This window comes from Triticum dicoccoides, chromosome 5B (genome assembly GCF_002162155.2).
Source record: "Triticum dicoccoides isolate Atlit2015 ecotype Zavitan chromosome 5B, WEW_v2.0, whole genome shotgun sequence".
Classification (NCBI taxonomy): Eukaryota; Viridiplantae; Streptophyta; class Magnoliopsida; order Poales; family Poaceae; genus Triticum; species Triticum dicoccoides.
Genome location: NC_041389.1, coordinates 321,917,034 through 321,939,412, shown reverse-complemented (window position 1 = coordinate 321,939,412; position 22,379 = coordinate 321,917,034). Strand labels below are relative to the sequence as shown.

At 42.2% G+C, this 22,379-nt stretch overlaps 1 protein-coding gene and 1 pseudogene across 2 annotated transcripts; both read left to right on the top strand.

Annotated features, from left to right (window-relative positions):
* The first annotated feature begins 2,303 nt into the window (after positions 1-2,303).
* Positions 2,304-16,983, top strand: LOC119308682 (protein ROS1A-like). Of its 2 annotated transcripts, XM_037584816.1 has the most exons (19): positions 2,304-2,700; positions 3,510-5,739; positions 5,830-6,483; positions 6,711-6,801; positions 6,902-8,444; positions 8,580-8,659; positions 10,369-10,453; positions 10,532-10,623; positions 10,702-10,770; positions 10,854-10,890; positions 10,971-11,053; positions 11,487-11,930; positions 12,077-12,113; positions 12,200-12,257; positions 12,347-12,486; positions 13,823-13,888; positions 13,998-14,112; positions 15,725-15,763; positions 16,366-16,983. In XM_037584816.1, the coding sequence occupies exons 2-19, from the start codon at positions 3,648-3,650 to the stop codon at positions 16,497-16,499; spliced, it is 5,859 nt and encodes a 1,952-aa protein (XP_037440713.1). In that variant the 5' UTR covers positions 2,304-2,700; positions 3,510-3,647; the 3' UTR covers positions 16,500-16,983. The 2 variants fall into 2 exon arrangements, with proteins under 2 accessions (XP_037440713.1, XP_037440712.1); XM_037584815.1 differs by having other exon boundaries at positions 3,510-6,483.
* Positions 16,984-17,766: 783 nt separating this feature from the next.
* Positions 17,767-18,806, top strand: LOC119305452 (annotated as a pseudogene).
* Positions 18,807-22,379: the final 3,573 nt, after the last annotated feature.

Here is a 22,379-nt window from a genome sequence, read left to right as displayed (position 1 = left end):
ACTACATCACAAGCCGATCTACCATATGTCCGGTGGCGATTTTTGCCACTCCCGACCATCGTCCACCATATTGTGGCACATACATGAAACACTAGGCATTGGTGACAGTCAATCCCCCTTAGCACCCTCAGTGAATAAGCAATAAAGTGTGGGAGGAGGAAAGAGAGGGGACCGACGACAAGAAAGGGGGGAGACAAAGAGAGAAGGGACAAAGGGAGAAGATAAAGAGGTGGAGGGGGAGAAGGGCGACACGGAGACCAAGGGGGAAGGGGGAGTATAGCCGATTTCATAAAAAAAAGATTGAAGTGGTTGATCCAAGTATTGTATTTAAATTGAATTTAGACAAGTACACATGAAATTAATTCGTAAAATAATAAATGGATGCATTTTCTATAATGGTGTGTGTGTGTGTGTCTATATATATCATCAGTACTACCTTCGTCCGGGTTTATTGGTCCCCATTGTATTTCGTGCCAAATTTTGACCATAGATTAAACTAACAAAATGTTCACGCATGTCACCAAACATTATATTTTTGAAAACTATGTCCAAATATGAATCCAATGAGATAATTTTTCTTGACATGCATTAACATTTTGTTAGTTAAATCTTTAGTCAAAATTTGAAACAAACTACAAAGGGGACCTATAAACCAGGACGGATGTAGTACCAGTTTTTGCATACAAGATAAAAAAGGGCATGCCCCCGGAATGAAAATTTTGCTAATAAAAATAGACATATTGTGTATTATTTGTGTAGTTTTATTATCACATCAACCTCTAGTGATGAACCGACAAATAAAACGATTAAAAATTCAAACATGATGTGATTAATAGAAGTTGAACTCCTTTGGAATAAGCTAGAAGCTTTACCGTCTGACTTCAACGGTCGAATAATCAATAACAAAGTTGGCTTTGAGAAGTGTAAAAAGTAAATTTTAAACTTATGTTTGGTCGTCTCAACGACAGGCAAAAAGTAATATTAAAATATTATGTTTGAAAGGAACGTGTGCGCGCGATAACTAGTACATTTCACCTGGTAGCTTGAGAGGGACATCAGATTGGACGTGGATAAAGTAACATGAAAAATAACTTCCACCATGTTTCTGTGCAATACCTCAAAACTAACTAACATCTATTAGGAAACCCAAACTTGCTAAAGAAGCACATATATCTTCCTTAATTAAAGACACGCGAGATCCTCTTCCCTCATGGTCAATCATCAGCGTCATTCTCACAACAATCTTCTATTTCTCACAACCAAACACCACACATACACAAATTAAGCACAACAAAATACCAAAAACTCGGCTAAGCACCGAAACATATGGGTGGACAGCAACCCCCACTACATCACACGTCGATGTCGCCACTTGATTCATGGCGATTTTGCCACTGCTTAGTACTGACCACATTTGGGCTCATAAATGCAACCATAGACATGTGGTGATCGGTGCCCCTTGGCGCACTAAGTGAAGAAGCGATGAAGTGTAGAAGGGTGAATGAGAGGGGAACACCAACGAGACATGGGAGGCAAGAAAGGAGGGACAAAGGGACATGACAAAGACATGGAGAGAGAGCGAAAGGCGATGTGGAGACAGGGAAGGAGGGGGAGGGGGTATCGGCAATTTGTTAAGAATAGAAGATTAAAGTGGATGATCCAATGATGTATTTAAATTGAATTTAGAGAAGTACTCCCTCCGTAAAGAAATATAACAGCGTTTAGATCACTAATGCTCTTCTTTACAAAGGGAATACAAAAGAAAATCAAGTTGTAAGATTGTATGTACAACAACGACCAATCTTCACATGTAAGATAACAAAGAAGACGAAAATCTGTTAACAACAGAAACCATCTCACCGTTGGTTTAGCTTCATCGTTGCATCAACCTCTACTAATGTGAATTGACAAAAAAAAATTAAAATAAACAATATATCATATGACATTCTTAATAAAATCCGAACTCATTTGAAATGATAAAGCCGAAAGCTTTACCCGCTAGTTTCAACGGTCGAATAATCAGCAATGGAGTCGGCCATTGAGACGCGCGGAAAATAATATTAAGACTTTATGTTTGAAAAGTACGCGCGTCCGCGGCAACTAGTACACCCGCCCCGATGACTCGATAGGGACACCTGATCATGTGTGGCTAAAGAGGATGATAAATAACTTTCATCATTTCCTGGTACGAAATCTCAAAAGTAACTCACTGCTACGGAAACACAGTCTTGCTGAAGAAGCACATGCCAGGTCCCTTATTTAAAAGCCGCAGGGGATCCTCCCCCCTCGTGGTCAATCACGCGGTGTCATCCTCACAACAATCTTCCCCCTTCACTGCTCTTCTCTCTCTCTCACAACCTAACACCATTTGTCCCCTCTCCCCATTTCCCCAAAAACGAACAATCCAACACTCGACCGAGTCAGTGCTGCCTTCCCCCACTCGATTCGCTCGATTCTTCGCCCCCAAGACCCTCCCCTCACTCGATCCTACTCACCCCCTCTCCCCGCGCGAGCTCCCGATCCGCCTCGCCGGCGGGCCGGCCGTCCTCGCCGCCGCCGTCCTTGACCTCGCTCGCTCGCGCCGCCCGTTCTCTCTGCCGAGGTCGAGGTCGCGCGGACGCAGCTAGGGTTGGAGGGGTCGTCTCCCGGCCTGGCACCGGCGCCTCCCTCCCCTCTCCCCCCCGGAGCTGCAAGCGGGAGGTATCGTCTCGGGCTTCCCAGATCTGACTTTTGAGCGTTTCCCCCCAGGGTTCTAGTACATATCTGTGATTAATCAAGTGGAGAGTCTGTTTGTTCGTTAGGTGTTCAAATATCGATTTTGTTGGATCGAAAATTGTGGTTGAGGGAATCAGAACTTGGATGTGATAAAATTTGGTATTGCTCGAGCTGAAAATTGAACGTTGCTCAACCTGATTTGTAGTTCAGCATGTCAAAGTTTGTTTTTGATTGATCGGATGTTATAGTAAAGGGAGTTGAAATGTTGAATTTTGGGAGAGGACCATGGCCACAAACTACGACGACAGAGTTCCACAGGGGGCGGTTGGGTGTGATGAGCGATCACGCAATTACTTTTTTGGCTTGTTTAGATGGATTTGGAAAATGTTGCTTACATGGGTGTAAAGTGACAAGTGATTTAGCCATCCACGGGCAGTGGTGGGGGCACGTGAGTGCCCATGTTTTTTCTTGCACCAGGATAGTTTAAGTACGCCAATGCTTTGGCAGGAAAGGACAAATGCGGATATTTGATATAGTATGTGTAAAGGAACTTCGCAGAAGTACTTATGGTTACTCCAGTGCATACTTTATTTTGTTCTTTTTCATTTTATTGTTTTGATCTAAGTGTCTAAGGAGTTTCATGCTGGCCACTGATAAGGTGACAATTGGCTCCTTGCTTTTAGTAATAGTGATATATTTTAGCTAAATACAATGTCTTGGTTGTGTATATATAACAGTTGCTTCACTGGCTGTTTGTACTGGAGGTTAATGCACCGTGCCTTGATATTTTGCAGCTGGAGACTGGGAGACCAGATGGAGGGCCCTGCCTGATCAAATCCTGCTGTTCCTGACGAGTGACAAGAAATTACACAGCAACACATGGCACACGGGCTATTTGTGTATGCCAGGGAGATTAAGTAGACTGAGGAAATATGCAGGGCTTTGGACAATGGCTTCCTCAATCGCAGAGTGCAGCCGATCTTTATTTCTCAAGTATTATGTCATCTCAGTTGGACACTTCCATAGAGATGCAGACTAGAAATACTGCAGTTGCAGTGTTGGAGGATGAGTCTGCTCATTCGTTTGGCATTACAAGTGCTGCTGGGCCAATTGAAGTCACTAGAAATGATGCTGGGACAATTATAGACCATGAAAATGTTGCTGAACCGACTGGAGGTATTGACTTGAACAAGACCCCACCACCAAAGGCTAAGAGGAAAAAGCACAGGCCAAAGGTCCTGAAACCATCAAAGCCTCCTAAGCCTGCAACTCCAAAGCCTTCCAAGGCAAAGGAGGAAAAACCATCTGGTAAAAGAAAGTATGTCCGTAAGAATATGCCAGCAGGCCAACCTCCCTCAGAACAGACTGCTGAGTCACATCGCAAAGCTACCCTGAAACCCGCTAAGCGGTCTTTGAACTTTGAGGGGGAAGTTCCACAAGAGAACACACATCCTGGATCCCAAGCTCAAGTGGTATCTTGTGATCCCAAGGACTATCAACCATCCATGCCTTCTACCGGTCAAAGAAATGTCCAAAGCCAGTTGACATGCCATTTGGATTTTACCACCAGTTCAATGTACAGTTCAGCCAATCAGATGGCTGATACACAGCTATTGCCTGCAGATAATATGAAAACATCAATTTACAGTTCAGCCAATCAGATGGCTAATGCACAGTTTTTGCCTGCACATAATATGCCAAAAGGAGTATTATTTGACCTCAATAGTTCGACGAATCAGATACAGAATGAGTATGCTAATTTTTTGGATGGGCCTGCGCAATTTTTTCAGTCTGGAATAACAGAAACATTACAAACAAATCCTTTGCTAGAGCTCTGTGCTGGCATGCCAGATAAAAGTTTACCTGATCTCAACAGTTCAATCACTCTAATGCAGGGCATGCCAACTAATTTTACTGAATACTTGCTTTCATCGTCACAAGCTTCTGTAAGAGAAACACATATGGGCAAACAGATGCCTAATTGTCAAAGAATGCCAGAAAATCCAGTTACACCTGCTCAGTGTTTTGAAGGGGTTGCAACGAGGGAAAACTTCAATCTTAATTCTTGTTTAAGAGAAGGAGGGGTAACCAACCAAATATGTCATGGCTACAGATCGACACAAAGCCCAATCCCACCTCCCAAGCAAATTGAAGGGCATTCTGCAATGGAAAATTTGAATGGGCTTGGAACAATAAGTGACTACTTAAAGTTTACCACCAGTCCTAGTCCTTACAGGCAAACAGGTGGTGCACTTGGACTTCATGGTTCACACAGCTCGTCACATGTGCATGCACTGGACACCAGAGAACACAATGCTTCCAATGGTGCCCATATTCCACTATGTATGAATCTTGACCAGCAGAGGAATGGATGGGCATCTGTAGATGCGTGCCATGCTGCACCCTCTCAGGGGTCATATTTTCCTGAAACCTACAAAAGAATGAGAACAGATAATTATAGTAAATGCCTGAATGGAGCTGTGGGCAACACATCCACCCCAACTATGTATTTGTCAAACAATCGGAATACAAATGTGGTTTCAGCTATCAACTCTAATGTGTTTACCCTAGCTGATGCTCAAAGACTGATAGCCCGTGAGAAATCACGAGCTTCCCGAGGAATGATTAGTTTTGGAGGATCAGGATGCAATATGGTTAAAAGACCGGAAATGATCGAAGAACATTATAGACCTGCTATCCGTGGCACTGCATGCAGTGATTCTGTTGAAGCACCTGATAAACATTTCAGACACATAACAGATAAAATTACACAGGTGCCTAGTAATAATCCAAACACCTTGCAAAATCAAAACTGTAGTCCGAGAATTGGAAGTCATCAACCACAGTTTTGGGAAGGCAACACGATTGAAGTGTCAGATTTGCCTGTTGAACAGCATAATCAGAGCACTGCCCCTCAGGATGATACTCGAAATAATTTCTGCATTGGTCCTTCCGACGAGCTTGGCAGAAGCATCAATGGTGAAATTTCTAGGTTCCCTGTCACTCCAACAGGCCAATCAACAGGTAACAACACTATGAAAAAGTTTGGTTTCCAACTGGAGACTTCTGGAGAAGTTATTATGCCCCTTACCAGTCCAAGAAATTCATCACCAGGTACTGATGTTCTGAGAAATGAGAATCATCAAGTGGAGGTTTGTGGAGAAACTACTGTAGCTAAACCTAGTGAGAAGCGAAAACCAGGACGACCCAGAAAAGAGATAAAACCTGGTGAGAATCCAAAGCCTAGAGGTCGTCCAAGGAAGCAAAAGGTGGTTGGTGCAGAACTTGCATCCAAAGGTAGCCATACTGATCCATGGCCAATTGAGGATATTTCTGTTATCTCTGGACCTCATGCGGGAGTGTCTCCTGGTTCCGAAGGGATTAATACGGAACGAAGTGGAGAAAGTTCTCCTGGAGCTATAGCACCTCCAGTGGATCCTTTGGATCTCATAATTCAAAAGATAAAAGTCTTAGACATAAACAAATCAGATGACACCGGGTCAGCTGAGCCGCATGGTGCTCTTGTCCCTTACAAAGGAGAATTTGGTGCAATTATTCCATATGAGGGGAAAGGGAAAAGAAAATATGCCCGGGCCAAAGTGAACCTTGATCCAGTGACTGCTCTAATGTGGAAGTTATTGATGGAGCCAGATATGGTTGATGGTTCCGAAGGGATGGATAAGGACAAAGAGAAATGGCTTGAAGAAGAAAGGAGAATATTCCGAGGACGTATTGATTCGTTCATTGCTCGCATGCATCTAGTTCAAGGTAATACTACTATTTCAAATCTTTATTCCTGACAGGGCCTTCTATATGCTACTCCACATATTGCATTCCAGAACCTTATAGGGACTCATGTTCGAACTCCTGACTTCACGCTAATGGGATGATCACAGATCATTAATGGTTTGGGTTGCACTGTATTGGATGCGATGATGGCTTATAGGTTTTGCAGAAAGGTACCTAACTCTTGAATGACCTCTATCTGTTTGCAGGAGATCGCCGTTTCTCTCCCTGGAAAGGATCAGTTGTGGATTCAGTAGTGGGTGTTTTTCTCACCCAGAATGTTTCAGACCATCTTTCCAGGTGAAATAAAGCTTGCAGCCTATTTGAACTGGAAGCTGTTTGTGACTAGCATTCTGAGATTGTGTTTTTTGTCTGACTGTTGTCTTCTACTGTTTTGAAGCTCTGCGTTTATGGCTCTTGCTGCAAAATTTCCTGCAAAGCCAGAAGTCTCTAAAATATCTGCAGATAGGATGTTTCACACAGCATCAGAGAACGTTGGTTGTTCTGGATTGTTTGGTGATTCTGTCAAATTGCCGGGCGGTATTCTTGTTGAAGAGGGAAGTAACACAACAGGCTCCTTAGTTACAACAGAAGAAAAGGAAGGAAGCAACAGTTCTGGGTTGTTTGGAAATTCTCCTGGAGATGGAGTAGACTGTACAGCAGGGGTTTATTATAATTCTTATGGGACACTGCCGGTTAGGCTGCATGAGGGCAAGCCACCGGCTGTGGGGACTGAAAGCGTTGTTGAAGTCGAAGATGGGGCACTGGAGGACGTTGTTTCATCACAGAACTCTGCTATTTCATCTCAAAGTTCCCCTGATTATCTGTTTCACATGACTGATCATATGTTCCCAAGCACATTGCTAAATTTTACAGCAGAAGACTTTGTTGGCAGAAATATGGCCAATGGTACAAGCAATTCAACCACATACACAGAACTTCTAAAGATGCAAGAGCTAAAGAGCAAGCCTAATGAAAAGGAATATGATGGAGTTCCAATACAATGTACAAACAGGGGTTCAATCCCCAGTGAAGTACATAACCTTAACAGCAAGACTCAACCTCTTCAAGCTTCTGGCTCTTATCACCAGAATGGCCGAGCTCATCTCCCAGATATAACATTTTCCAATGACTTAGAGCACTCAGTATACACTGGCCTTAATAGAACATATGATTCCAGGGTCACACCAGCTGAGATCAGATATGATTGTTCTTTATCTTCTCCTGGAATTGACAGTGAAAATAGATCTCAAACAACTGATTCTTTAACTGCTCTTCTATACGGTATAGATGGATCCTTAAGTCAGGACAAAATCCCTTTCCCTTCCATGGCGACGCAAGGAGCTGACTCGATTTCAACATTAATGGATAAATATTTTCATCCATCAAGTTCAGAGACGGCGTCATTTGCTAGGGAGCAATTGTCCTGTGAAAATAATCTTCAAAGAAATGACGTTGTAGCTGCATTTGTGAAACAGCATGAAACTTTGAATCTGCAAGAGGAATGTACTGCCAGAGCAAAGCAAATTGGAGGTGAAAATTATCAGTCAGAATGTAGCCAACAGTATGGCAATGTTGGACTTTCATCAAACATGGATGGGAGTCATTGTTCCTCAAACTTGTATCAAAATCAAAAAGCAAATTCTGAACTCCTAGAGAGGATTGCTTCAGACTCAATAGAGAAACCCAAAGATACTAATAAGGCTTTACCTGAAGTTCCTGCTGACAGATCAAAAGCAAAGAAGGCAAGGGCTGGTAAAAAGAGAACATATGATTGGGATATTTTAAGAAAAGAAGTTCTTGCTAGTCGAGGAAACGAAGGAAGAGGTGAGAATGCAAAGGATGCACTTGATTGGGAAACAATAAGGCAAATAGATGTGAAGGAAATATCTAACACAATTAGAGAGCGAGGAATGAACAACATGCTCTCAGAGCGGATACAAGTAAGTATGCCAAAAAATAGTTATTAAATGAAGTTCTGTATTTAGACATGTGGGCAATTCAATCTAGACTTGCCTATTTGTTGAAATGGTCATGGTTCGGTCATGTATACTCATCTTTAGCAATTTCCATTGTAGGATTTTCTAAACCGGGTGGTGAGAGACCATGGGAGCATTGACCTTGAATGGTTGCGATATGTCGATCCAGACAAAGCAAAGTAAGCTACTCCCTCCGATCCATATTTTTTGTCACAGCTTTAGCACAACATTTATAACTGTACTTGTTTGTTCTATACATTGTCTTCCATCATTGTTATTTGAGGCAAAATTATACAGGGTTCTCTGTTGATTTTGTAACCAGGTTTCATTGCTAAAATTTGTACATGTACTGGTTTGTGTTATTGTTGTGAACCATCATCCACAATGCGATAACTACTGTTTTGAAGATAACCAGACAACATGGCTGCTTGGGATTGAGTAGACATAGGTTGAGATGAGAGAATAACTTTGAGATAATAGATCGAATCTTCTAGCTTGATTTCCTCAGAAGTTACTCATCCAACACTTTTCTGCTAAGGATTGGGTTAACATAGGTTGAAAGAGAGAACAACTTGGAGAGAATAGATTGATTTTTCTTGCTTGATTCCCTCAAAAGTTACACAAGCCAATACTAAATAATACTCCTATCTCTTAAGTCTTAATTTGACCTGCCGTATTCTAACTAGGAAACCTCCTAGTAGATGTATACAATCCATGTTTTCTTAATCCTCCTAAACTCTTCCTAAGCATTCTATCCTAATTCTGTTTCTTACTCACTTTCTGAATTCAAGTTGTCTAACACCAAAACATCCTTGCCTACTGTGTCTTGTTGGCCACTCAATGCATCTCATGCTGCTTTGATGCAACATGCTAATGTCCACATCAGTTATTTATTTCACTGCCATTTTGCAACATGCTAATTTGACCTGTTTTTGTTGAGGATCCTGATTGTACAAAAACAATCTAAAAAAACATAGACGACCTTTGTTGAGGAGCTGATTTAACAAAATCCCACCTACATGGGTCTGATTAAAATTGTAGTTAACCTGTCAACTCAGCTGTGACTCTTAAAAGGGCCTCCTTGACAATTATGTATAAATGGCTTTAACTGCACATAATCTGGACTGAGGTGCTTGATCATATCAGAATAATGCAGGGTCTCTCATGTAGATCTGTAATTCTGCCCCCACTCAAATTTTATTATACTTAGCCACATATACTATTACAAATATGTAGACCTATCACAAGAAAACTAATGGTCATATTCTTATGAAAAGTAGCTTTATAGACTTTAATTAACATACCATGTTACACATTAATGGCCGAAGTCGCATTTTGGAACTGCAAAGTAAAGACTAGTCATTTTTGTTTTGGGCTGGAAGAAGTATCTGGTGCTCCTTTTCTTCTTTGAACAAATACAAGATGCTGAACAAAAACTCAATTAGGGGTGGAACCAATAGTTCACTGACTGCTTTCTTGTGGTGTTTCATTCTTGTTACATATGGATGCATATCAAAAGACCAATTCAACACTGCCATAAGTCATAACTGAGTGCATACATGCAGACGTGTTTGTTATTTAAAAAGTTATCATTGATGGACTCATAGGGTCTTGAGATGATGGGAGCCCTCAAAATGTTTTTTCAACATGTAAAAGGGTTATTCTAAAAGTTATGGACCATGTGACCTCAACCTTAGATGAATGTTTTTTGTCCAATTCTCTTGTATGACCGTTCACTCGGGAAGTTTGCATGGTCGACCGAAATAAATGTTTGCAGCATATTATATTATGCGGCATCGCACAATGGGCTATAAATGCATATAAATTTCTTTTGTTGAACAGTTTTGACATTTAAAAATTATAACCTCCTTGCTGTTGTCTCTTTCAGGGAGTACCTCTTAAGCATTAGAGGTCTTGGACTGAAAAGTGTAGAGTGTGTGCGTCTTTTGACACTCCATCATATGGCTTTCCCTGTATGTCCTCCCATTCCAAATTTTGTTAAATTTATTTATTTAATTTTGGAGGTTCATCAGTATCATTTGATTATGTAGGTGGACACAAATGTTGGTAGGATTTGTGTGAGGCTGGGATGGGTGCCACTTCAACCCCTACCTGAGTCTCTTCAGTTGCATCTGTTGGAGCTGTAAGTGCCCTCAAATCCTTGTGGTTGGTTTGACTAGTATATACACAAATTACTGAGTTTGATCATGCAAATTTGAAGGTATCCAATGCTGGAGAACATACAGAAATACCTCTGGCCTCGATTATGCAAGCTTGATCAACGGACATTGTAAGTCTTAGAAACCCAGTTAATTACTTATTTTGGAAAAGGACTTTATCTGCAGCTATATAGTTAAAATTTACTATGTGCAGGTACGAGCTTCACTATCAAATGATAACGTTTGGAAAGGTGAACATGAGATATATTAAAGCAACATGTAACTGACTTACTGTGTGTTACTGAATTATTTTACTTCTTTCCCCTGTTAGGTATTTTGTACAAAAAGTAAGCCAAATTGCAATGCATGCCCAATGAGAGCTGAATGCAAGCACTTTGCAAGTGCATTTGCAAGGTAATTTATCAAGATATATGTACAGTTTGATATACACTGTACTGGGCTAATCAACTATGCATCTTGCACTCTGGTATTTAAACTTCTATCATGTTTGTGGGACCTATTTTCCTGTGGAACCTGTGTATTGCAGTGTGTTAATTTGTAGCTAAAATACCTCCCTCGTGGATAAAAAGCTAACCATCTACTTTCTTGACGGCAGCGACTGATGATATTTCCCTGCAAAAAATTTGTTAGTTGGTTTCGTTGGAAAAAAAATTGGGTTGTTGGAAAAGATTTTATTCCAGTCCAATAGATTTCACAAACTTAGCAAAACTATGAATTCTTTCGATAGAACAAATAAAGTGCCAATGGATGGCTTGCTAAAAGGTTTGTTTCTATTCCAATTTCAATACGAAAAGTTCACTGCTAATAAGTTTTTTTTTTGGTACAGTGCTAGACTTGCTCTTCCTGGACCTGAAGAGAAGAGTTTGGTTACGTCAGGAAACCCAATTGCTTCAGGGAGCTGCCAGCAGCCATACATAAGTTCTATGCGTTTAAATCAACTTGACTGGAATGCAAATGCCCATGACCATATTCTGGACAATCGCCAGCCAATCATTGAGGAGCCAGCAAGTCCGGAACCAGAACCAGAGACTGCAGAGATGAGAGAGAGTGCCATAGAGGATATTTTTCTTGATGATCCTGAAGAAATTCCTACAATCAAGCTTAATTTCGAGGAGTTTGCACAGAATCTCAAGAATTATATGCAAGTCAATAACATTGAAATGGAAGATGCTGATATGTCAAGTGCCTTGGTTGCCATAACTCCGGAAGCTGCATCTATCCCGACTCCTAGGCTCAAGAATGTTAGTCGCCTAAGAACAGAGCATCAAGTGTATGTCCTTGTCTTCCACAAAACCAGTATCAACTATAGTACCTTCGTATCTTTTGTTATGTTGCTAGTACAGCAAAGAAATTTACACAGGATCTGTACTGAAATGTTCTCATTATTTGGCTTCTCTGTTTTCTACATGGCTGCAGCTATGAACTGCCGGACTCACATCCACTTCTTGAAGGAGTGAGTTCATCGGTCATTATCAAAAAAATTACTGTGCTAAATGTGAAATAAGATTACAATTAAAAAAAATTCTTTCTTTTGTGCAGTACGACCAAAGAGAGCCTGATGATCCTTGCCCGTATCTACTCTCTATATGGACCCCAGGTAAGAAACACATTATAAGCTGAAGTATTATGGCTGTCATACTCCCTGTACAGTTGAGGGCTGCTAATGTTCATTCAAATATAAAACAGGTGAAACAGCTCAGTCAATTGATGCACCCAAGACAGCATGCAACTCCAATGAGAGCGGTAAACTATGTGACAGCAGTGCATGCTTCAGTTGCAACAGTATGCGAGAGGCGCAGGCTCAAACAGTCAGAGGAACAATTTTGGTACGTTACTCATTTATGTAATATACTTGCCAGAACAGTACTAAGTGGCTGGCCAGCAAGATGCTCTGTAGGAAACCAGTGTCCAACTCCACCATTGATTAGGAAGACTCCATTATTACGATATATCAAGTTAAGAAGCTAATTTGTAAGCTAGTAAGGAATTATTAGAGTTGGAGTCCAAAAAGAGATAAGTGGATCCTCCTATTAAGATGGATTTTCAGAACATGGGGGCAACGGAGCACTTCATTTTGAACCCCCCAAAACAAGTGCTTAAAAGATTTGATTTTTTTACATGAATACGCATGCATGTGGTCTTAAGTACGTGTGAAAGTTCGTTCAAAAATACGTTGTATTGTAAGCCGCACAAAAAAGACAAAATTTCGGCCCAAAAACAAAAAAAAAACTGGCCCCAAATTTGCATGTATTTTGTCTTTTTTGTATCTCTCACATGCAAGCACGTATATTGGTGAAATTTTGGCACGTTATACTGCGCTGCTATATGTGCATGTACACAAAATTTTGAAATTTTTCAAGCCGTACGAATTCGTTTTTTTGAACTTCAAAATAAAGTTCTCCATTGTCCCCATGCTCAGAACTCAATTTTCGATCCTCCTATATGCATCCTAACGGATGAATACTATTCTCTCCCAAAAGTTCTCTCATCTCAATGCATCCATCACCCCCCTTCTAAACACCAATCCCCTTCAAGCCTGATGTCTGGCCTTCCTCTACATGATGGTTATCTTTAATGGGAACCCCAAGGTTCATATCAGCTATAGATTTTGGGAAATGATTCCTAAGTTGTCTTTAAAATCCTGAACTCTTAATAGATGATGCGTGCTCTAACGGAGACAAATGATTTGTGTTAAAAATCCTTCGTCTCAACTAATTGTGTGATGTATTAACGGGTATACAATTTTGGTGTTTGTGCATGGCATGGTGAGATCGATCGGTCTGATCCTTTTGAGTATGTGAGGAGCAAACCGACGACTTCCCCTCATTGTCACTTTTCATTCACGCATTATGCAATTTGGAAGTCAAGAAACAGTGGCATTACTTATATTGTGTTTGGTTGAGAACCGCTATGGCCCATGTTGTACATACCATCCACATTGTATGATGAGAGTGAACATCAAAATTTTAGATTTATGTATGTGTCGAATATGTTGTAGTAGTAAGCTACCTGGCCGTGAATTAATCCATGGAGTAGATTATCTACTGTTATCTACTGTACAAAAGTTCAGTATGTCAAATATCAATGACCCAATGAGCTTACATATTACTATCTTCAAAATGGTAGTGCCTAACTATCTTTTTGTTGAATTAACTCAAATAGGTACCGTGTCGAACAGCTATGAGAGGAAGCTTTCCACTTAATGGGACATATTTCCAAGTAAATGAGGTAATGACTGAGTTACATCTGTTCATAGTTGGAATGGTATAATAGCATCAACAGAAATACAAATGTTCCTGATATTATAGTTACTAGCTGTTCAAATGTTATACTGCAGGTATTTGCTGATCACGACTCAAGCCGAAACCCAGTTGATGTTCCGAGGAGATGGATATGGGACCTCCCTAGGAGAACAGTTTACTTCGGAACTTCAGTTCCTTCAATCTTTAAAGGTATATCCTATGTTTTTAAGGCGACGCCTTACCGCCTTAGGGAGGGGGGGCGCTTTGGCGCCTAGGCGACGCCTAGGCGGGCGCTTTGGACGCCTAGGCGCCCAAAGCGGTCGATTTTCCAAAGCGGAGGGGGAGCGCTTCGACGCCTAGGCGTCGCCTTAGGGACGCTTTAAAAACATAGGGTATATCCCTAACGAGAACCAAGGATTCAGCATTTGATTGCACTGTGGTGGGTTTCTTATCTTTCAAAACAAACCATATAGATTGACTGAGAAGTTTGAGATAGGCAAAATAAAGTACTGTCAGTAGAACTCCAGTTGATGTTACCTGCTGACTATTATTTTATTCCCACTAATTTTGTTGGACTTCCTTTAGTCATGGTAATATGGCAAGAGATTAGTTTTTGGCATATATGAACATCTAGCTGTCCCATGCAATACTAGTACCAACTGCCAAAGGAACATGAAGAACACAAGATGGAAGAGCATGTACACTAATCGCATTATTTTTTTTCGAAACGGAGGCAAAGATTGCCTCATCTATTAATTAAGCAGAAGAGAATTGCCCAGTTAATTACGGAAAACCGGGCAAAAACCGGAACAACAAGGGCCAAGCCCCACTCCCATAGACTGAAACACACAGGGCAAAGCCCACCCTCATCGACGACAAGTCGACCTACAGCCAGACAACACAGCTCCGACTCTGACGGAGAACTCAGAAGAACAAAACCAGGCACAGCTGGCGCCAAGGAAGATCGCCGAACAGGCTACATGCAGCCAGTCATCGTACACCACAGGGCCCTGCCGCTGCAGCTTCGACTCCACAGCAACAAGCAAACCGAGGCAAAACCGAGATTCAAAAACAGAAGAAATAGGGGCGGTGGTATTGAATGGGATTCAGGCTATCAAATCACTGGACCAAGATCCTTGATGGTGCATGTCTTGAAGTCTTTGCTCTGGCCGTGGTGGTACTGCAGGGTGTGCAGTCATGTGGAAACTAGAAAACTCATTGGGAAAATTCGATCTGTGCATATTTGATGAGGCTTTATTCCCAAGCAAAGCTCATCAGTTCATTTCCACCGTCTAGATAGACACATAGAAATACGTTCTCATGCACGATTAGCACATGTGTGGAGACATTAGGTGGCGATGTTACGTTGGGGCTTGCATTGATGTTGGAGTTTCAACTACAAAACGGAATGATGGATTGAAATATTATTATACGAATGAAGAAATCACTTTGTAATAAAATTCGGTAAACCTTAAATTATGCTAGAAATTAGCTGACTGCACAAAAAAGTTTAACTGGGAAGTACTAGATGTTATGGAAAATGATATATTCAGCAAAATTCCTTGCTTCCAATTTTTACCTGGTTTTACGTTCACGCATGGGAGATTGCATCTGTTTTAAGCACCAGAATGTACTCCCACATCCATTTGTCCTGTGTCAACGCTTGAGTTTTATACTAACATTATTAACCTTGTATAAACAAACAATATTTTTTTGGCGGATTATCTTCTACTAGACGAATATAAAACATGGCAAAGGTTAATAATTAGATTACCACATCGAGAATGTGTAGATGATTATACTTTGCATGTTTCTTTTGCAGGTTTAACAACTGAAGACATACAGCAGTGCTTCTGGAGAGGTAATCATCTAAATGTTTTTGTCATTTATAATTAGGGATGCTGCGATCAAAACTATTTCCTGGAGTCAAATATTTCTTGTCTTATTTTATGTTCCAGGATGTACCTCAGATGACTAATATTTGCCAAAAAACTTGTGAAGCCCATAAATGCGTAACATTATGGAAGCATTTTTTAATACAAAATTAACTTATGTAATTTTACACAAAAAATATGATTACTTTGAAATATATTGGTCAAATATGAACTTTGTTGCATCAGACAGAAACATAAATTTATGTGATTTAACAGTAACAGCTCCCAAGAGGATAAACATGTCTAAGATGTCGGTTTTATCTGTCAAACAAAGAAAAGCTGTGGGAATTGGAGGATTATCTATTGGAAATAAACAAAAGTGTATATATATATATATATATATATATATATATATGTATATATATATATATCAATGTGGATAGCGTATTTGTCCATGAGGATTGTTGGAGGGAGCTATAATGGGGTAGAATGCTATTGATGAGATTTCATTTAAGTTCATTTGGGAGATTTCCAGTAACATTTTTACTTGGGAAAGTAGATGTTTATACGTCTGAACGAACATCTGCAGGATTTGTTTGTGTGAGGGGCTTTGATAGGACATCAAGAGCACCAAGACCACTGTACGCAAGGCTTCACTTTCCAGCAAGCAAAGTTACCAGGAATAAAAAGGGTGCAGCTTCTGCAGGCACAGATGATGCATAGCCATCAAGGAAATAAAAAAAACCGAGTTACATAGAAGACCCTGCCAGAAGATCACTGACATGAAAATGGATCACTGACCAATAAGTTGTTGTCACCAATTCAACCATGTTTTAGCCTTTCGTATCTGTGAACGTTATGAATGCCAGCCACTCGCGAATCTGTGAAGCTGGCGTTGTTCAGCAACATGATCCATTACTACACAGATTTATGCTCATTTGGTTCCCTCCAAGGAGTTCGATACAGCAAATGGGGAGGGGAGAAAGTCTGCTGTCTGGTCCATTCTGTTTGTTGTTTCATGGGATTTGAACCAACTGTTGTACATTGGAGACGTCATCCCTTCAAAGTTGTTCATGTTGTTCGGTAGTTCATGCGAACGTTGTCAGATTATTTGTCAATTATTTGATTGTTTCATTGAGGAGGCCATTTCGCTCTCTTAACTCCTGTTTCATTGACGAGACATTTATATTCATTCGTATTTACTCCCTCCATGTCAAAATATAGTGCAGATTAGTTGTCTCAAGTCAAACTTTGTAAATTTTGACCAAGTCTTTAGAAAAGGTTATCAACATCTGCAGTACCAAATCAATATTATGAGATTCATAAAGAAATATATTTTTATATCGTTTATACTCGGTATTGCAAATGTTCATACGTTTCTATAAACTTGGTCAGGCCTAACCTAATTTGACTTGGAGCAAATCTAATATACTCCGCTGTATTTTTTGTAATCTGACATGGAGGGAGTATTATGCCAAAATTTGTCTGTATAGTGCTCCCTCATCCTTTAATACTTTCAAGTGCGGGATACAAGTGCTCCCGTGCTACAATGGATACGAAATGGAGTGATACGTGTTCACAAACTTGAAAACAAATCACCATTTTTTTTACATTTTAGTATATATCATTAAAATATTATTTTTGCGTGGAATCATTAAAATATTTTTGGTTCCGCCCATACTTTATTCATTTTATTTTTTTGCATGATGGGAGGGAAATTTGGAGCAACCGCCACATTGGTTCCATCCGAACCGGCGCCCCCCTTTTTTTTTTGAACGATATAAAGAAAGCCCCCTTGTAAAACGACTGTTCCATTGCTATATATATAGCACTTCGTCTAGTTTGATCATTTGTTCTTTTCGATCTCAAACACGTTATGAGCACGTACTTCTACTAAAGAGCGAAAACAACGGAGACACCAGAAAAGGGAGGAGCGAGCACTCGCCGGTGAGATGTCCGGCCTCTTCTCCTCCTTGTCTGATCCGTGGTGATGGCCGCCGGTTGCTGCTTCGGCCGGCCACCGCGCCAATGGAAGAGGCGCGCGTGGCGGTTGCCGCTTCGGCCGGTCACCGCGTCGCTGGAAGAGGCGCGCGTGGTGATCACCACGCCCCTGGTGACGGTCTTGGCGCCTTGGAATTTTTCGAATTTACTGTTCATAGAAGGCGTAGGGGCACCCGGGAGCTGAAAAACCACTCTCAATGTTTGAAAGGCATACGTACTCTTGACTGATTCCGTGAGATCAATCATTGTCGCGTCCGACAAGAGATCCGATCCATCTCGAAACCTGAGTAGTACATCGAGTCGGTCTCTTGTTGCCTTGTCTGGCCCTTTACATACGGGAGTCCTAGGTGGCCTGAACCAAATCGATCCAAGCTTACGATCAAGATCAAGAGTCGACGAGATCCAAGCAAGCGGGAACCATGGCTTCGACGGCGGCGGGCGCAAGCAGCAGCGGCGAGGTGGTTGCCGTGGGCGACGAGAGCAACAAGATGTTCACGCTGATCAGCTCCGACGGCGAGAGCTTCGAGATCACGGAGGAGGTGGGCAAGATGTCGCAGACCATCAAACACATGATCGAGGACGGCTGCGCCGACAACGGGATCCCCCTCCCCAACGTCCCCGCGAAGACCCTCAGCAAGGTCATCGAGTACTGCAACAAGCACGTCGTCGTCGACGACAACAACGCCAGCGCCAGCGAGAAGGAGGACCTGAAGAGCTTCGACGCCAAGTTCATTGCCGTGGACCAGGCGACGCTGTTCGACCTCATCCTCGCCGCCAACTACCTTGACGTCAAGGGGCTCCTGGACCTGAGCTGCCAGACGGCGGCCGACATGGTCAAGGGCCAGCCGGTCGAGGGCATACGCAAGATGTTCAACCTCGAGAACGACTTCACGCCGGAGGAGGAGGCGGAGATCAGAAGGGAGAACCCCTGGGCGTTTGATCTTTGAAGCTGTATAAGATTTTCGTGAAAGACATACATATACATGTTTTTCGATCAAGATTATAGAATAATCAGTGGCGGATCCAGGACCCAGGCCGGGGGGGCCTGGGTCTGGGGCGTTAGGTTGATTTACTTTGTTGCTGTATCAGCCTGGGCCCTGGGCTTGGCCCAATCCTAGGTCCGTCTCTGAGAGTAATGAACATCTATAATTTAAAATTAATAAAATAGAATTTTTCATGACGAATCTTATGATACAAATTGGATATAGTATTAATTTGTAAATGAGATAACATCAGCCAATTAATTGGATATATAGTATCTAATTTGGACTTAAACATAATTGAGCAATAATTTCATAGATTAAACTGAGTACACAAAGCAAAGGTATATGGATCACAGACGAAAGCCATTATCTAATTGGATATAATCTACAATGAGATATTAGAGACAGAATTAATTCTTTGCCTGTTTGAAGCAAATCGTGCAGTTAACAAATCGTTTTACACGAGACAATCGGCGACAAACAAATAACTAGCTCAACATGCTTGTGGCGCTCACACACTTTTGTTAAACCATGCGCCCAACAAATGTATTGCATAAATGTTTATCCGAACCAACGTATGAGTGGGTGCGGTGGTGGTGTGTTTCATTATCCTCTAGGTTGACGACGGGGTCAACATTGGTTTAGGAAAATAATAAGAAAAACTTTTTCTTTAAGTTGAAGCGAAAGATATATAGTACATGTCTTTTCGTAGGTTAGAAGATCCCAATTTTAAGTTTCTTTCCATCCTCTACTTGATTTTTTTTCATAATTTGTTAAAGCTTACTTAGATGATTTTTGCTAAGTTTCAAATTTTGGATTGCTTACTTAGCGGTTCTCCACTCTATTAGATATTGCCACCATCTCACGGCATGTATTTCCACCGCATGTTTGTGCGCCTTTTAAGCGTATAATTTTGCGCAATGCAATGCAATGCCGTCAGGAATTCCATCGCGCGCCGCCGTTTCCGAGATTGACAGAAACTCTGGAAGCTGTGGATTATTTCCCGTGAAGGCGATCCGCCCGATCGCTTTGCTCCGATCGCGTACCGAGGCGCCTGGAGTCCCGAGGCAACAACGATCTACCGCGCTGCTTCTGCCGCTGCTTCGCATCAATCCAAGCAATACTACCTGCTCACGTGAAGACAAGGAGTGTTTAGATTTCTTGACTTACTAAGGCTCAGTTCTTTTCTGACTTATGGATGGCTTATGGTGGGAAATAAGCTTAAGCCAAAAAGAACTCGTTTTTTAGTGTTCGGCTTAATTTCCAGCCAAAGCTGGTCCCTTCACGTTTTTTTGAAACTCAATGCATTGCATTAAACAGTGTGCGAAGCGCAGTCACTTGCCACCAGAGCAGATACACATGGATCACATCCGTCAGATACAGAGTCAGGCACACCGGCAATAAGCGCTCCCTTCGCAGCCAAAGCATGCGCTACTTGATTACATATTCTGGGGCAGTACTCAATCTTATACCCCATGAACTGGCTACGAATAAAAGTTTTGAGCCGATCAAATACAACCCCCAAACAGGAGAAATTGATACCCTCCTCTTCAAGTGCTTCCTTCAGTAGTAGTGCATCAGTTTCTAACACAACCTTCAGAACTCCCAACTCCGCCGCTAGTCTAAGCCCAGCTTCAGTGGCAAGCACCTCAGAGTGCAAAGCACTTTGAATGTTTGGAAGAAAACCTGCAGCGCAAGATACCACCTCTCCATCATGGTTTCGAGGCACAGCGCCCCACCCGCCATTCCAATTTGTCGCTTTGAAAGAGCCATCAACATTTATTTTAATCCATTCCTCCGCTGGTGGTGTCCAACGCTTCACATGTATCACCACCTTGCTTTTCATTTCCGTCTACATCTTGCAAAATTCAGAGGTTTGGTGCTTTATAATCCACGCTAGCTCCTCACATTGTCTCCCTTTTCCTCCCTCTCTGTGGGTATTGCGCTCGCACCACCAATTCCACATAAGAGCGGCAATAAGAGTTTGCTTCTCAGCCATGAGAGCCGTTAGTTTGTCCATCATCGCCAAAGCCGTTCTCTGGTCCTTGAGCAACGCTCTCTCCTCCCCAGTCCACATTCTCTCCAGATCACTTTGACTTGTGTGCATTTGAACAGAAGGTGGTCCCCATCTTCTCCATTCATTTGGCAGACAGGGCACCGTAGGGAAACATCCATGCCTCTTCGGGCCAAGTTTACACAAAAGGCTGTAGAATTGTGAGCCAATCTCCACAAAAGGTGTTTTATCTTGCCTGGTACTTCAATTTTCCACAATTTCTTCCATGGGGAAAGCATGTTTGAGGCTTCAGTTGTGGATGCGACCCCCCTTGCTCCCTCTAGGTTTCTGTTATTCATATGGACCCAATACGCATACTTGACCGAGAATTTACCCTTGTTGTCGAAATGCCATGCAGGAAGATCCTTGAGGTCCCCGTTGATTGGGATAGCAAGTATCCAGGCCGCATCATCTTCATTAAACACATCTCTCACAAGTACCTCGTCCCACATGCCAGTCGCTGGGTTGATTAGCTCACTAACTTTTGATAGCAGGTTTGTGCCTTTCGGGGTAGCCGGCAAACGGGTAGTTCCCCTGGGTATCCATGGGTCATGCCACATGTTGATCGAGGATCCATCACCAACCCTCCAAATCAGCCCTTTTCAGAAGGTCAATACCTTTTAAGATGCTTCTCCAAGTATAGGACATATTACTTGTGGCCACCGCATTCAAGCAATTTCCATCTGGGAAGTATTTAGCCCCAAGCACCTGTGCACACAAAGACTCCAGGTTTTGAAGCATCCTCCATCCTTGTTGTGCAAGCATCGCCATGTTGAAACTATGGATATCCCGGAAACCTAAACCTCCCTCGGCCTTTTGTTTTGTCAACTTCTCCCAACTCAGCAGATGAATGTTATTTGTTTTATCCTACTGACTCCACCAATACTTGCACACCGCGGTGCCGATCTGTTCACAAACGGTTTTGGTCAAGTCAAAACATGACATAGTGAAGGTGGGGATAGCCTGGGCCACAACTTTGATCAGTAATTCTTTCCCATCCCAAGACAACAGCTTCTCCTGCCATCCCTGAATCCTCTGCAAAATTCTCTCAATGATGTGCCTAAATGTCTTCGATCTTGACTTCCCACGTGAATTGGCATCCCACGTGAATTGGCATACCTAGGCATCTCTCATTAAGAGCCTATTTTGTGTTGGGAAACGTTGCATAAAATAAAAATTTTCCTACGTTCACCAAAATCAATCTAAGAGTTCATCCAGCAACGAGAGAGAGGAGTGCATCTACATACCCTTGTAGATCGCGAGCAGAAGCGTTCAAGAGAACGGGGTTGAGGAAGTCGTACTCGTCGTGATCCAAATCACCGGAGATCCTAGCGCCGAACGGACGTCACCTCCGTGTTCAACACACGTACGGTCAGCGTGACGTCTCCTCCTTCTTGATCCAGCAAGGGGGAAGGAGAGGTTGATGAAGATCCAGCAGCACGACGGCGTGGTGGTGGATGCAGCAGGGATCCCGGCAGGGCTTCGCCAAGCGTCTGCGGGAGGGAGAGGTGTAGCAAGGGGAAGGGAGGCGCCAAGTGCAAGGGTGCGGCTGCCCTCCCCCCTCTT